This window comes from Cherax quadricarinatus, chromosome 57, assembly GCF_038502225.1.
Source record: "Cherax quadricarinatus isolate ZL_2023a chromosome 57, ASM3850222v1, whole genome shotgun sequence".
In the NCBI taxonomy this organism is placed as follows: Eukaryota; Metazoa; Arthropoda; class Malacostraca; order Decapoda; family Parastacidae; genus Cherax; species Cherax quadricarinatus.
Window position 1 is genome coordinate 27819666 of NC_091348.1, and position 15608 is coordinate 27835273.

Below are 15608 nucleotides of genomic sequence, written 5' to 3' on the forward strand. Positions count from 1 at the left end.
TATTATCCACAAATTTCTTGAGTGGGACACCACGTGACAACATGTCAGCTGGATTCTCTTGGGTAGAGACGTGGAGAAAGAGATAATCTCTCTGCATCTCTTTTATTTCTGCTACTCTGTTCTGTACATAGACCAACTTACTCTTATTATTTCTTAACCACTGGAGAACTGCCTCATTATCACTCCAGATAGTGAGATGATCAAGTACTTTGTTGAGATAGACAGCTAATTTTGTACCTACATAGAGTGCTGTCCAATTGTGGTACTGTTCTGACCTTCAAGGGTGCTACCCTGGCCTTTGAAGTAATTAGTGTACTTCCTTCAGCATTACTCATGTAAGCTACAGCGCCATAACCTCTGGTTGACGCATCACAGAACACATGTAATGTGTACTTGTTTCCCTCTTGACCTATTTGTGTGGGAAATTTAATTTGATGAAGTTGTTTAAACTCCTTGGATATTTCATCCCATGCTTGACTCATTTCTAGAGGCAAGTTCTCATCCCATCCAATTTTGAGTTTCCATGCATCTTGCATAAGCATTTTACCCTTTATGGTAATTGGTGAGACGAGTCCTAGAGGATCAAAACATTGTGATACCTCTGACAGTAAACTACGTTTAGTGAGTGTACTGCATGATTTATTGTTTATCCTTTTGAGACTCAAAGTATCTTCCTGTGTGTTCCAATTAAGTCCCAGCATATTGTTGCAATCAGGAATTTCAGTTTCAGGGAAATCTTCTTTGATAAGTTCCCTTAATTGCTTTGAATTTGTATTCCACATCCTTAGAGGCATATTTGCTTCTTTCATCTCCTTGTTAGCTTCTCTGTATAAGGATTTCAAATCCTCCTCTTTATTCACAGTACCTTGAAGATTGTCCACATAGAAACTTTTCTTTAAGACTTCTTTGAAGGGACTTTCAGATTTCTTCAAATGTGTATTTAGAGTAGCTTCTAGTAAGAATGGAGAGGATGTTGCACCAAATAATACTGATTTGAAACGATAAGTTTTCACAGGACTTTGAGGATCATGTGGATTTTCAGGCCACAAGAATCGAGTATAATCTCTATCTATTTCTTGTAGTCCTACTCTTAAGAAAGCCTTGGAAATATCAGCCGTGTAGGCATATGGGTTTGTGCGAAATTTCATAAGCACGTCTCCAAGCTTCTCAGTTAGTGAGGGTCCGGTCATCAGACAGTCATTAAGACTTGCTACATCTTTATTTGCACGTGCGCTGCAATTATATACAACACGTAGTGGAGTGGTATCAGAATCTTTTCTGACTCCATGGTGCGGGAGATAATGAGCGTTTGTCTTCAACTTATCTTCGACTATTTCCTCAATGAATTTATTGTCCAACTGTTCTTGTATGATATTATCATAGACAGTCAGTAGCTCTGGATTCTCCCTGAGCTCATGTATTTGTGCTTTCATCTGTCCGAAAGCCATGCGATAATTGCTAGGCAGATGTTGTGGATTTAATTTCCATGGTAACCTAACCCAATACTGTCCATCTTTATATTTGACAGTGTCCAAATATTGGTTATAAGTCTGAGACTCTTGTGGGCTTGGTTTATTTACATCAATACCTATCGCATCTAAATCCCACAACTTATCAACTGGTTCATTCATTTCTTCCAGTAATGATATTCTTTGCTGTGGTACATGATCAGCGGTTATTCTCGTAACTAGTACATTTTCCACTGAATCAATATCAGCTTCTTTCCCACTTTGAGAGGGAATGGGACCACATATCATGTGGCCTCCTGCTGTTTTCAGCAAGTGAACATCATGTTTACTTACTATATTTTGCACAAAACAGTGATAATAATCACTTCCAATGATTAAATCAATTGGACTAATTGTGTCCGTCTGTATGTCAGGACAGGCTAACTTGACCTTAGCTGCTTTCAGTGCTGCAACTGTTTCTTTTAATCCCTGGATCTGCACAGACTTAGGCAAATCATCTACTACCACAGCTTCTACTGTCTTTTTCCTGTTTCCTAGACCAACAGTGATTTTGGCTAGGTCATATGTCTGTTTACCAGAATTATGGAAAAAACCAGCTATATCTAACTGTATTTTGGCATAGGGTTGTCTATTCAGTTTCTGCAACACTGATCTTCTTATGAAGGACCTTTGTGAGCCTTGATCAAATAGTGTTAGCATATTGGTTTTGTGTAATTTATTAGATAACTCAACTCGAGCTATCGGGAGAGCAGTTGCTTTAAACTTATCTCTCACATTTAATGCTGTTGCTTGTTGACTTCCTGATTCTGTGGAAGTCTTCTGCTGTTCAGCAAAAGTATTTGGGCATAATGCTGTATGATGCATACCCTTGCATTTAAAACACTTCTTCAGTGAGCATTTTCCTCCCTTGTGTTCACCTAAACACTTGATGCACCTTTTCAGCTGATGAACACGTTGTTTACGTGCCTCCATTGATGTGTATTGACTACAATACTGTGCCCAATGTGTTCCATCACAAAGTACACATTTTGGAGTACGTTTATGTATGACAGTCTGTTTACTGTCTATTATATTCACAGCTTGATAAATGCCTATATGGGATTTCCCATTATGTGGTTTAGTGGGAGTAGGTATACTCTTTTTATACTGAGTTGAAGGTTTATTATCCACTGGATTTGTGGATTTTTCATCTTGTCTCGTTGCTTGCATGCATGAAACTATTGTTTGTAAACCATTGCTAATTTCTTCACAAGTGAAATAGCGTTTATTGAACATAATATTTAATCGTTCAATAGTTTGTGGTGACAACTTATCTTGTACAATACCACTGATAAACCAATCACATTGTCTTAGGTCATATTTAGCACCTAGAGATCTGAGACTATTGTCTAATGTGATTCTAAATGCCTGTAAGTCTGAAAAACAATGTTTGGGTGGCTTCAAGCTTGATATTAAGACTGCATGTCTAACTCTAGCCTTGTCAGCATCGAAGTAATTGTCTGCTAAGACACGTAAGGCTATTTGATAATTACCTTTAACCACCGGAAATGACTTAATCAGTTCATAGGGTTCTCCCTTCACAAGACATTTAAGGTAATTGAACTTAGCAATCTCATCTATGTCAGTTCGTGAATTTACTATGGATTGAAAACCACTAATGAATTCTTCATAATTATGACCTTGGAAAATAGGTAATGACAATGCAGGTAAGCTTGGTAATGGGACACTTGTTGTTACAGGTGTAACAGGTGTTTGACCATTAGTTACAGTAGGTCTCTGTGACAGAGTTTTGCGGCAGATAGCCTGTACTCCTGTCCACCTTAATTGTTGATCACTAAAAGTATCCAAAACATTTTTAATTTCATCCTCAGATGGATCTGATTCAAGAAATTTATTTTCATAATGTGTATAGTCTGAATTAATTATTTTCATACGTTGTGTAAATAATTCAAACTTGACCTCAAGATCATCAAAATCTATGTTTGTATCTTGAGTTAATCCTAGACAGACTGAAATTAGATTTTCTAATTGTGTAATCTTAGTCTGTAAAGACTGAAACTGAGTTTTCAAACAAGCCATTTTAATGGTATACTGAAAATTCTAGCACAACACTTAGAGTGTTTAAAAAACACTGTACTGCTATAACCAGCTGAGTTTTTGTTATGCTTAAGTCAGCAATAATCGAGTCAGACACTACTGACCCACTAAGCTTAACCTCAGGGTCAATGACCATAAAGGGTACAGGGTACATGTGTCTGGTGTTTATGGCTTAGAGTTTGCAGTGTCAGCCTGACCATGATGATTAATCGTAAATAACGATGTTATACACTTCATTCACTATACACTATAAATGTCACTGTATAACTGTAATCACACGTGAATATTACTTACACATATATAAATTTCACTGTTAATATATATTTGAAAGCTTACACTTTATATATAAGTTCCTTTAATATAACAGGTAGATCTATAAGAAACAAACTTTAACACAATCTTGTCTCTTAATTTCTGTCTATAAACATTATAAACACTGTGTATATATATACACTCAGACAAACAACATCACTTGGGTGTTGTCTTAATCAGCGATTTCAAGATTGGAGCAGTTGATGGAGGGTGCAGGATACCATCCCCCGTCTTCTTGTTGGGTGAGTCACCCAGCTCCCGTTTTCGTTGGGTGAACGCTGGGTGAGCGCCCGTTTTCTTTTGGCTGCCCATTCTCTGTGATTGAGTCTGGAGGGACTCATTTATACTGATTTATATTGTAAAACACTAGTTTTACAGCTTTTTTCGAAGGACCTTGGCTCATAGGTTATTTGTACACTGTAGTACAACATATTTGGACCACAGTGTGGTCTTTATCCGGTTCGAACACGACCAAAACTCTGTTGAGATTTTTGGCCTTACCTGCCGTGTTTATTATAACTATATACATATATGTATAATGAACACTTAGCTGATAAATGACAGCAAATCGTCTGCACAGCCGCCCCTGCAGACGAGGTCTAGAAGCTGTCGAAACCATCACAACAGTGGGCTGTCAAGAGATACAATTTGTAAGTATAAATTACCCCTAGGGGGTGTTATGTCAGCATATTTCATTCGATGATGGCTGACGAAATACTTACTTGTTTGGACTCAAAAGTCCACACCTTACTGCCGATTATAGGTTGATTACAAACTCCTTGTGACTCAAGAATTGCGCAATCCCCCGATCTACAAGAAATTCGTAACATACCTTGCTCTTTGTAACGTGAGCTATGGTGTTCTCAACACCTTCGACAGATATCGGTGACTTGATAGAAGCTGAAGTGTCCTTGGATGTCCACGTCTTCCATTGTCTAGGAAACGCACACTGGTACACTATGTTCCACAAGATTTGTCTTTATTGTTCACAATGTATCACAAGAGAAGCTGATCACACTTCTCCTATGTTTATCGTGTTTTGTGAGACACTTTGTCCACACTAACGCACAGATCAGTGTTATTTGTTGGTTATCCTGGCGTCAGTGTCACTCGTAGTAGAGTCAAAGATAGTCTGCCAGACGCCACAGCTCTCCATGCCGTCTCTGCCCCCAGCACAAAAAAAAAACGCTGACCTAGTACCTTGCATCCTTGTCACCTCCTCGATGAAGCAAAGCAGAATGTTTGTTTCTTGCTGTCTTAATCATAAACAACAATGTACACTATCTTTACTATGGTAATAAAGTGGGAGCAGGATTTTCCTTAATTGTCCTGCTAAGTAAGAGATGTACTGTCTCTTATAAAAATACACGTTGCAACACCGCTGCAAGGAGCAGAGGTCACTTGACTACGTGGGATAGCATCTGTGATCAATTACTCACTCTAGCAGTAAACAAGACGCTCGCCCCTTCTGAGTGGCCCCTCAGGGCTGAGAGGGCTGAAGGGGGCTGATACCCCCCTCCTGGAGAAAATTTCTCCACAGCCTGGATGTTTTGTATCTTTTTGTACCCTTTAGATGGTGTGCCTGGCAATTTAAGTTAAAGCACAGTCTTTCCTGTACTGAAGAGGTACACATTTCAGGGTGAAAAAGCTTACAGGAAGGGAGTTTGCATTTTCCTGTTGTCATATGGGCATGGCATTTTCTAGGGTGGTCATAGTTGCACATCCCGTCTGTTTTTCCAGATTTCCCATGTCTGCAGATACCAAGTGCATAGTATGTGCACAGGCTTGGTTTCCGTTTGCCTTGGGTTTCTGTGACTGTATTCCCTGTTGGTGCATGTTTCCCTGTCTTATTCCTATCCTCCCTAGCACCAACAATGGAGCTCCCACCAGTTGTTTTTGGTAATATTTTCTCACTATTGCTAGTGGAGTCCTCTTGTTTGCTATTTCCTGTGGTATTTCTAGTTTGCAATATTGGTTTTATCTTATCTTTGACTACACTTGTTTCCCCACTACGGCTCCTGTCCCCTATGAGGTCATTTATATGTATTCCTTCCTGCGTATAATTCCTGACTACCTGGACAAAATCTCCAGCTTCACCATTACTGTCTCCCAGGACAGCACCTCCAGCTTCACCATTACTGTCTCCCAGGACAGCACCTCCAGCTTCACCATTACTGTCTCCCAGGACAGCACCTCCAGCTTCACCATTACTGTCTCCCAGGACAGCACCTGCAGCTTCACCATTACTGTCTCCCAGGACAGCACTATCAGCCCCACATTTACTGACTACCAGGACATCACCTCCAGCCTTACAGTTTCTGACTACATGGCCAGTATCAAGGGCAGTACCCTTCAGCCCAGACTTTTTATGTTCCCATCTGTTGTAGAAAGCTTCCAGGTTGTCTATGAAAGCAGCTTTGATGTTATCCTCTTTTAATACCCTTGTGATTTTAGTCCACAGATTTTCCTCATTTGGGCATACCCAAAAACACTTCCCTGTTTTAATACTGCTTGTAGCTAGTTCTTGGATATCTGCACAAGGGGCGTGACACAAATTTCCACAAAAATGACAATTTATCCATGTGGAAGCCCGTTTGTTTGATTGACTGCAGACTATACAGAGCTTCATAATGATTTGAATGGTTAATTTACTGTAATTCTACTAGCAACCTCTTGAATACTCTATTAATAACCTCCTTAAATGAAGCTCTAGCTATTTGTATTTCTATTTCTAACTGTACTTGTATATTGGACAGCTTACTGTGTACGTTCCTGATTTATATTTATTGTTTGTGTTTGATAAGGGCGCCTACAACCCCATCCGTTTACAGTCTGCTTCATTGTCCAACGAATTGGTTTGAAACCAGTCAAGGGTTCGGACCATCAAGGGTTCGGACCAGTCGAGGGTTCGGACCAGTCGATCTGATCTGATCAGTGGGTCACTTATTTAAAACATACTAGTCGGTGATTTGAGCTAACACATGAAGGATCTACTTGAAATTATCTACCCGAGTAATATGTGATTTGATTGATACAAAAGTATAACTTGCGTTTTGAAGAGCCGGTGATTTCTGGCAGCTCCTACAGTGACGAACGGTCGAGCCTCAACCCTTGTTTATCAATCGCTGTATCTAGCTTTTCTAGTTTTTTTTTTCGTCTCCACCACAATAAATGCTATATTATCACTATAGTTGACTTATGGAAATTTTGGAGGAAGGACGCTTTTTCTGTAGTAATAATTGCTTCTCGTTGTGTATATTGCGACCGCTGGTAACTACAGGTTATATGAAATTCACAGTATACGTCTGGTATTTCAAGAAAAAAGAAACTAATGAAAGTCACTCCACTCCACTAAGTACCATTATAATACTGGTTAGTATCTCAGGCAAACTTATGACTAGTTTAAGATCCATTAGGTAATTGTTGTGTTACGTATTTATGTGTATAGTCAACTGGGTGAGTGTGAAGTGTGAAGTGTGAAGTGTGGATCTATAGATTACTTTCACGTCTGTTGGCAACATCTACCAGCCAGTTCCTGTCCTTCGTATTTGTCGTCCCGAATGGGTATAACTTGGCTTAAATAGCAACGTTCTTCTTGCCGAATAAGGCAAGCGAAAATTTGTGTTTGCAATAATTTCGAAAAAAATATTCTGAACCTAACGAAAAAAAATATATACTTGTGTTTGTTTATTATGAAATTATTGTAAACTTATGTAAAATATATTTAGTTGGATTAAGCTAAATTAAATTACGCTTGTTATAATAAGGTTAGGTAAGTTTTCGAAGGTTTTTTAGGAACAAAATTATTAATTTTTACATTAACATAAATGAAAAAAAATATATCTTTAAACATATAAGAGAAAATTTTAGAAAGGTCTTAATTTTAAATGATTTCTTGCTAATTGACCAATTTTACCTATTCGGCACGATATACTAATGGTGAATCACCAATACCTCCGTGGGTGTATGCGCTCTGCGCCCCTAACATCTGTCACTGACGGTGGACTCTACAGAGCTTCGCCTACCATCTGTCACTGACGGTGGGCTCTACAGAGCCTCGCCTACCATCTGTCACTGACGGTGGGCTCTACAGGGCCGCGCCTACCATCTGTCACTGACAGTGGGCTCTACAGAGCCTCGCCTACCATCTGTCACTGACGGTGGGCTCTACAGAGCCTCGCCTACCATCTGTCACTGAAGGTGGGCTCTACAGAGCCTCGCCTACCATCTGTCACTGAAGGTGGGCTCTACAGAGCCTCGCCTACCATCTGTCACTGACGATGGGCTCTACAGAGCCTCGCCTACCATCTGTCACTGAAGGTGGGCTCTACAGAGCCTCGCCTACCATCTGTCACTGACGATGGGCTCTACAGAGCCGCACCTACCAACGCCTACATCATTCACAAGCTTCACTGGGTAATCCACCTGGTGAGTCCCAGGAGCTGCAACACTGCACCAGCACACCCGAGTACCATCTGTTCGGGTCATATATATAGTAGCTGATCTCACCAGATTATGTGTTTTGTTTCTCATTATTGATTCTGATAGATAAAGGTCATGTTTGATTATTTTAAATATATATAATTATCGTTTTGTGTTATTACTGATTTGTCTTTAATAATAATAATAATAATAATAATAATAATCATAATAATATCTTTATTTACTACAAGTACATGATACAACTTATACAGACCATAGTTGACATCAATGACATACTACTACATAGAAAGCCGCTTGTTATGCTGAGCATTTCCCGCAAATTAGGTCAGTTTTGTCCCAGGGTGCGACCCACACCAGGCCACTAACACCCAGGTACTCATTTTAAACTGATGGGTGAAGATAGACAACCAGTGTAACGAAACACGTCTGATGTTTCCACCCCCTTCGCCGGGAATCGAATCCGGACCCCTCACCGTGTGAAGCGAGAACTTTAGCCACCAGGCCACGGAGCACCGTAATTTCTTTTCATAAGGAGGAATGGTAGTTTAAAGTACCCTGTGAGGGGTCTGAGAGGTCTGTTATACCTTCACAAGCTGGGTAATGTCAGAGGTAAGAGACTGACTGGCCATTATAATCCCAAACATCAATTTCACTGACACACCAGTAAAACTGACATAATTATGCCTCGCTATTTATCTTCTATTTATTTTATGGATAGAGAAGTCTGACCTAACCTATATCATAAATCCACATAGATACCAATGGGGATTAGTTCGTCTGCAATGCATTGCCAAACATTAGTGGTTTTCTTTTCTGCCTACTAATGTTTCTTTACAGGTAAACAGAATTATTTTGTACAGCAAAAAGAAACAAAACTGAGAGGATATGTTAAGAGAGGACTTACCATAGTGGAGGCTGTTCTGAAGTGGTGATGGATGTGGGACGAACGATGTGACAGTAGTCACCAACACAGCTACCACCACTCCTGTAACTACAACAACAACAAGAACTTAAGAGTTATCGCACAGCTTACTGCAGTAACTTGTTGCGTCTAAGTAGAATATTTTAGATTTTAAGATGTTGCGACAGCAATAATTACCGGGGGACATATTACCACGTTCAGTTCACCCTTATGCTTTTTACTTTTTCCTTGGGTTGCCACACTTAAAAAAATATGTCCTGGTGTATACCTGGAGGGGGGGTTCAGGGGGTCAACGCCCCCGCGGCCCTGTCCATAACTAAGCCTCGCAGTGAATCAGGGCCTGCTGAACCAGGGTGTTACTGGTGGTCGCACGCAAACCGACTTACGAACCACAGCCCAGCTGGTCAGTTACTTTAGGTGCCTGTCCAACTACATCTTGAAGACAGCCAGAGGTCTGCTGGTATGTTGGGAGCCAGTTGAACAGTCTAGAAAAAGCATTTAAGCCGACCCTTATGTAGCATTTTAACTCTTATACAGCGTATAAGCCGGCCCTTATACAGCATTTAAGCCAGCCCTTATACAGCATTTAAGTCGGCCCTTATACAGCATTTAAGCCGGCCCTTATAAAGTAAAAATAGACTTAAAATGTTAGATACCTAGTCGATTTTTATGAGTTGTAGCCTAGTTTGCTTCTCCTTTCCGTTTATCCGGTTCATTTCTTTTTCTCTCCCATTATAGCTCGGTGGACCTGTTATGTCCTTCCTTCTCTTCCTTCCCGGAGACTCTCATCTTGGCTTAGGACACTTGCTCCCTCCTCTTCGAGAATTTTTAGTTAAACTCACATGTATCTGCCATATACACCTATGGTAGTGATGTATATGATGCTTTTCTTAATAGCGTATACAAACACTTTCACTGGAAATTGACAATATTTTTCACTGACAAATAATAGGCATTTCTTGTGACGTTCACCCGCAACGCTTCTCCGTCCGTCTTTCTGTTTTATCAGCGACTTCGAGAGTGCACTTCGCTTCTGGCTCTTGAGAGCTCCGACTCCCATCCTTCTTCGCATGCAACGCTGTGTCACGCTTCAGAAAACACAAGGAAAGTGTCGTTTTTTATTTTTTCAGGGTAATGAGAGTGTACAATCTTCAAGACATTCTGCAGTTCAGAATCTTTAATTAAATCTCTCATTGTCAGGTGTTCTCCATGGAGTATTTTCCAGGTTTCTCAGTGTACTCAGTATCACTGGCAGTGTTGCTCAGAGACACTGACCAGCAAGTTGTTGATAACGAAGTCGCAATGTGAAGATGAATCTTTAGATGACGTTTTGAATTCGTCCCAAACTATTATCAAAAGTCAAAACCAATGTCAGAGGCGCACACACGGCCTCCAGTAGCATCAAGGATTTAGTGATAAAAAAAAAACAGTGGAAAGCACCTGGGTGCTTGAGGGAGGGAGTGATAGATCTTACGTGGGAAACTTAATGGGACTTAAACACTAGACTTGAGGAACACAGATATGCTTGCCAGAGAGACATCACTATCAGTGCATACACAATACATATTAACACCTGATGGAGTTCCCTGAAGCTAGATAAGTTATCAGAGAAGCAGATTCACGCAGCAAGCTGTGTTGAAAATAAGTTTCAGCCACCACCACCATCATCACGTTACAAAACTCAGGGTATCTCACCATCCTCAAGGTTTTAGTACAGTTGATTTTACCTAAAATCGACATAGCACCACCTGAGGTCTTACACACTCAGAGGTAACTTTACACTCTCTCTTCAGACTATGAAGAACTCTCTAGCTCATGGAGCTCTTCTCAGCTTATATTTAACTTCATTTTTTATTTGTCTCTGTGTGAATTGATAAAGTCCATAGCGAGAAAAACATCTTGTAATAAAATGTCATAACTGTAAGAGTGTGTCACTATTATTGAGGGAGTCAGAGAGCAACACTGACCTCTGTGGAACACTGACAGTAAAGGATCCTCATTATAATTTCAAACTGTCTATTGCCTATCAGTGAACCATGTCTCAACAGGATGGAACTTCTCCAGTACCAAATCTACCTGGAGTTTCCCTGGAGAACTCTCCAGGGATCAACGCCCCTGCGGCCTGGTCCCAGACCAGGTCTCCCAGTGGATCAGGGCCTGATCAACCAGGCTGTTACTGCTGGCCGCACACAGTCCAGCGTACGCACCACAGCCCAGCTAGTTAAGAACTTGCTTTACGAACCTGTCCAGTTCCCTCTTGAGGATTGCTAGGAGTCTGCTCATAATCTCACTTATGTATGACAGAGGCTGTTGAAGTCTTGGGTCTCTTGTACATATTGTGTTGTCTCTCATTCTACTCACGACCTTTTTTCATTGGGATGCCTCTGGGGGGGTATCTTTCTCGCCTGTGTTCCAGGGAGTACAGGTCACGGCACTTCGGACCTTTCTAGTAACTAAGGTAATGACTGAAATTATACATGCGGTGAAAGTTCTCTATACATTCTCTAGATCTGCAATTCCATCTGCCCTAAAAGAGGCAATATTCCAGCCTGGAGAGAGCAAGTGGCGTCCCTTGTTTTTAAGCTTCTCATTATCCATCCCTGTTGATAACGCTGTTGTGGTCTCTGAAGTTGAGATCCTCTGACATTATCACTCCTGAGAACTTCACATCAGTGTTTCACTCTATGCGTAGTTAGAATTTGTTTTATAATCCGTTCTAGCTTTAATTTCCTTGAGTTTTCCATAACGGAGTAACTTCAGTTTGACCCCATTGAACATCTTATTGTTTTCTTCAGCCCATTGGAAGACTTGGTATATATCCATTTAGGGATTTACGGTGTCCTCAGTGGACGATACTCATGAAAATTCTAGTATCGTCTGCAAAGAAAGACATTGTGTTTTGGTTTAATTCTCTATGTCAGATATAAATATGCGGAAAAGGATAGGAGCGAGTACTGTACCTTGTGGAACTGTGGAAGACTCTAACTTAACTCTGTTTACTATTGTTATTTGTGTTATACAAATATCCATCAGCCCACTTTTACCCAGTTATTCCTAAGGAGCTGTTACACCATGATCGCAGTTGTCGAAGGCTTTTGCTAACTCTGTCTCTACTACATTTTTATTGTGTTGTCATTGCATCTAAGACCAAGTCATAGTGAGAGGCAGGAGCCACCCAGACCCTCGCTGTGGTGGCCTATACAGTTAGTGGGTATCCTAGTGGTTGGCAATCTTGCTTCTTATAACCTATCGGTCTTAAATTCTTTGCCATTGCTTTTAAAAATAAAAGGTACAATAATGTGACTGGAATAATACACAAATAACCTGCACATAGGAGAAAGAAACTTATGACGACGTTACGGCCCGACTTGGTCCTGTAAGTGGTCACACACTAACACACGAGGGTAAACGGTGGCTCCCTTACCTTCGTGTGCTGTGTGACTAGTTAACGGTCCATCGTCGGGCCGGAACGTCGTCTAAGTTCCTTCCTCCAATGTATGGGTTATTTGTGGAGGGACTTGTCCCTAACCTGCATACTGGAATCACTTGGCAGGCGATGCAACATACCCCCAGTGAAAAGTAGGGGCGCCACTGGTACACTAAGAGAAAACACAATGAGTGTCCGGGGCCCAAGACTGTTCAACAGCCTTCCACTAGCCGTAAGGGGAATTACCAATAGACCCCTGGTTGTCTTCCAGAGGGAGCTGGACAGATACCTAAAGTCAGTGCCGGATAGCTGGGTTGTGGTTCGTACGTTGAATTGCGTGCGGCCAGCAGTAACAGTCTGGTTGATCAGGCCCTGATCCACCGGGAGGCCTGGTCGCGGACCGGGCCGCGGGGGCGTTGATCCCCGGAATGCCCTCCAGGTAGACTCCAGGTAGCATTGGTTTACTGTCACCGTTGTGGAGTGAGGTTGTACCACAGAATATTAAAAGAACGTGATAGGGGTTTCTTAAATTTCTTAAGCACGAAGCTGCACTGGTCTGGGTCGGGGGCACAGCGACTGGACACGGTATCAATGGCATTCTCAGAGTCCAGTAGTGTTGGGTTATGTTAGAATTTTTTCACAGGTTTCCTGTGCAGAGCCTCTATCAAAACCATTACTGAAGTCCATATATACAATATCGTATTCTTGATCATCGTCAACCGACTCAAATACCTTAGTGGAAAAGGGTAGTAAATTCTCAGTACAAGTACTTAGACCCCTTGGTAAAACTGGACTAAACTTTATTTATCAAATTATATCTTTCAATAAGACCTCAAACTGTGGGCGCAGTTGTTTTTTCTATCAATTTTCCCAAACTCAAGGTAAGAATGATTAGTCTGTAACTAGTAGCTAATGACCAATCATCCGCTTTGTAAATAGAAATCTCATTTGTTAGTCGGGGACTGGATACTGTTAGATTACCACCTATATACTTAGTCTGAGGACCAAGTTACTATTGACTGTGATTTTCAATAATTTATCATCATCCTGTTCCGCATTGATTACCGGAATATCTTCTGTATCTTCTTGTGCGTCAACGCAGCGGAAATTAATATTAAAAATACGACGTACATCTTCGTGTCCAGCTAACCTGAGTTACGTACAGGTGAGTGTTAGTGTGACTTTGTATATGGTCCAAGTCGGACCGAAACGTCGGTGTAAGCTTCTCTCTCTACTATGTATTACTCGTGTATATCTGAAAGATGACTTCTCTCTCTTATATACCCAAACCTGAGCCTCACTATCCTCGTAAAAACTCTTCACTGCTTTCAGTAACCTACCACCTATTCCACACACTTGCAACATCTGCCACATTGCTTCCCTATCATCCTATCATAGGCCTCTTCCAAATCCATAAACTCATCGAGAACTTCTTTATCGTCTGTCTTTCAACTTGGTTTCACGTTTTTTTTGGGCTCTCTTATCCGTTTTTCAGTCTTTCTTGAGTTAGATGTTTTTGCTCCATTAGATGACCTACTTCTCATTTAATTCCTCTGTAAATGTACCTTTTTTTCCAAAAAGGTGTTTTCGTTTTGTGTTTATCCACTGCAACACTGCAACACACCTGATGACAGTCTGGCTTACCAGTAGACACACTGCAATAGACTTGAAGACAAACTGGTTTACCAGTAGACACATTTAAAGACGCATTGGCTTACCTGTAGGTAAGGTGGCCATTACGGAGTCTTACTGAGACTGGTGGAGAAAGTCGGCAGGTTACCTGCTTTATATCCAAGGCTGCAGAAGATTGCCACAACCAGGAAGATTACAGCAAGTAACCCTGAAAATAGCACCACTGGACTCTGAAGATAGCAGCAAGTAACCTTGAAGATAGAACCACTGGGCTCTGAAGGTAGCGTCAAGGAACCATGACAATAGTAGCACTGGGCCCTGAAGATAGCAGCAGGAAACCCTGAAGATAGCATCATGGAGTTCTGAAGACAGCAGCAGGGAACCCTACAGATAGCACCACACAGCTGAATCAAATCACACGACAGGAGGGGCACGAGCTTTGTCAAGTATTTGCTGAACACTTCTTCAGCAGGTAGCTGTCAGACCTACACCTGGGTATATAATTACCAGTTTAACATCCTTGTTGACACCTGGCTCCTGGTAATGAACAAACAGAATGATACATAGACAGATATGATGATACTTTCACGGTGAATGGATACGATTTCCACTAACCCTGTTACCAACACTGCTGATCTTCAATTAAGTCTCTACCTACCCTAATGAATACAGTGGGGAGAAGTGGACTTACATGCCCACCAAGTCCTCTGTCTACTTCGGTGTTTTGGATTTGTGGTGATGTCACGCAAGTCATCTTAATGATGAGTACTTACGGTATCCTAATGTTAGTTACTCAATTAGCACTTGTGTCGACAAAGTCCTCGAAATCACATACACTTCCAAAAGTGTGGATTCCAAGTCTGGGAAGTCCACCGATAAAAGTTAAATGAGTCTTGATAGAGACGTCAGAGTATATTATAATTGACAGGTTATGCATATATTCTCTCGTACTGAGAGCAATAATGAATTAATCTTGTTCGTTGATCGAAGACTCATGAATCACCATGTCTGTTCTCTGGTTCTTAAAACCCAAGAATGCCTTTTCCCCCACAATCAAAATCTCTGCCGGACCTAAACGCCGGTGATGCCCCGGAGCAATACTGATAAATGGTTGACAAAGGGGAGCATTAATTAACGACTCTTAATACGTCAGAGCGTCAGTCACCATGAGAGTCATTAAACTCAGGGTTTTGGTACCTAGTGATAAATAGGTCTTATTTTCTCATATTACCAGAGCTACCTGCTAGGCAGGTGACTTAGTATAGGGCACTCTAACATGGTAGGAAAGAGCCATTATCCCCCTAAT

The 15608-nt window shown here is 41.1% G+C and overlaps 1 protein-coding gene across 1 annotated transcript in view; it reads right to left on the minus strand.

Moving 5' to 3' along the window:
- Positions 1-15608, minus strand: part of LOC128693429 (slit homolog 1 protein) — a 134746-nt gene that overhangs the window by 63034 nt on the left and 56104 nt on the right. Inside the window, exons 10-11 of the mRNA XM_070097448.1 lie at positions 14389-14415; positions 9226-9312 (exon numbers count right to left, since the gene is read on the minus strand). Coding sequence (XP_069953549.1) covers positions 9226-9312; positions 14389-14415 — 114 coding nt within the window. The remainder of the gene's footprint in view (positions 1-9225; positions 9313-14388; positions 14416-15608) is intronic.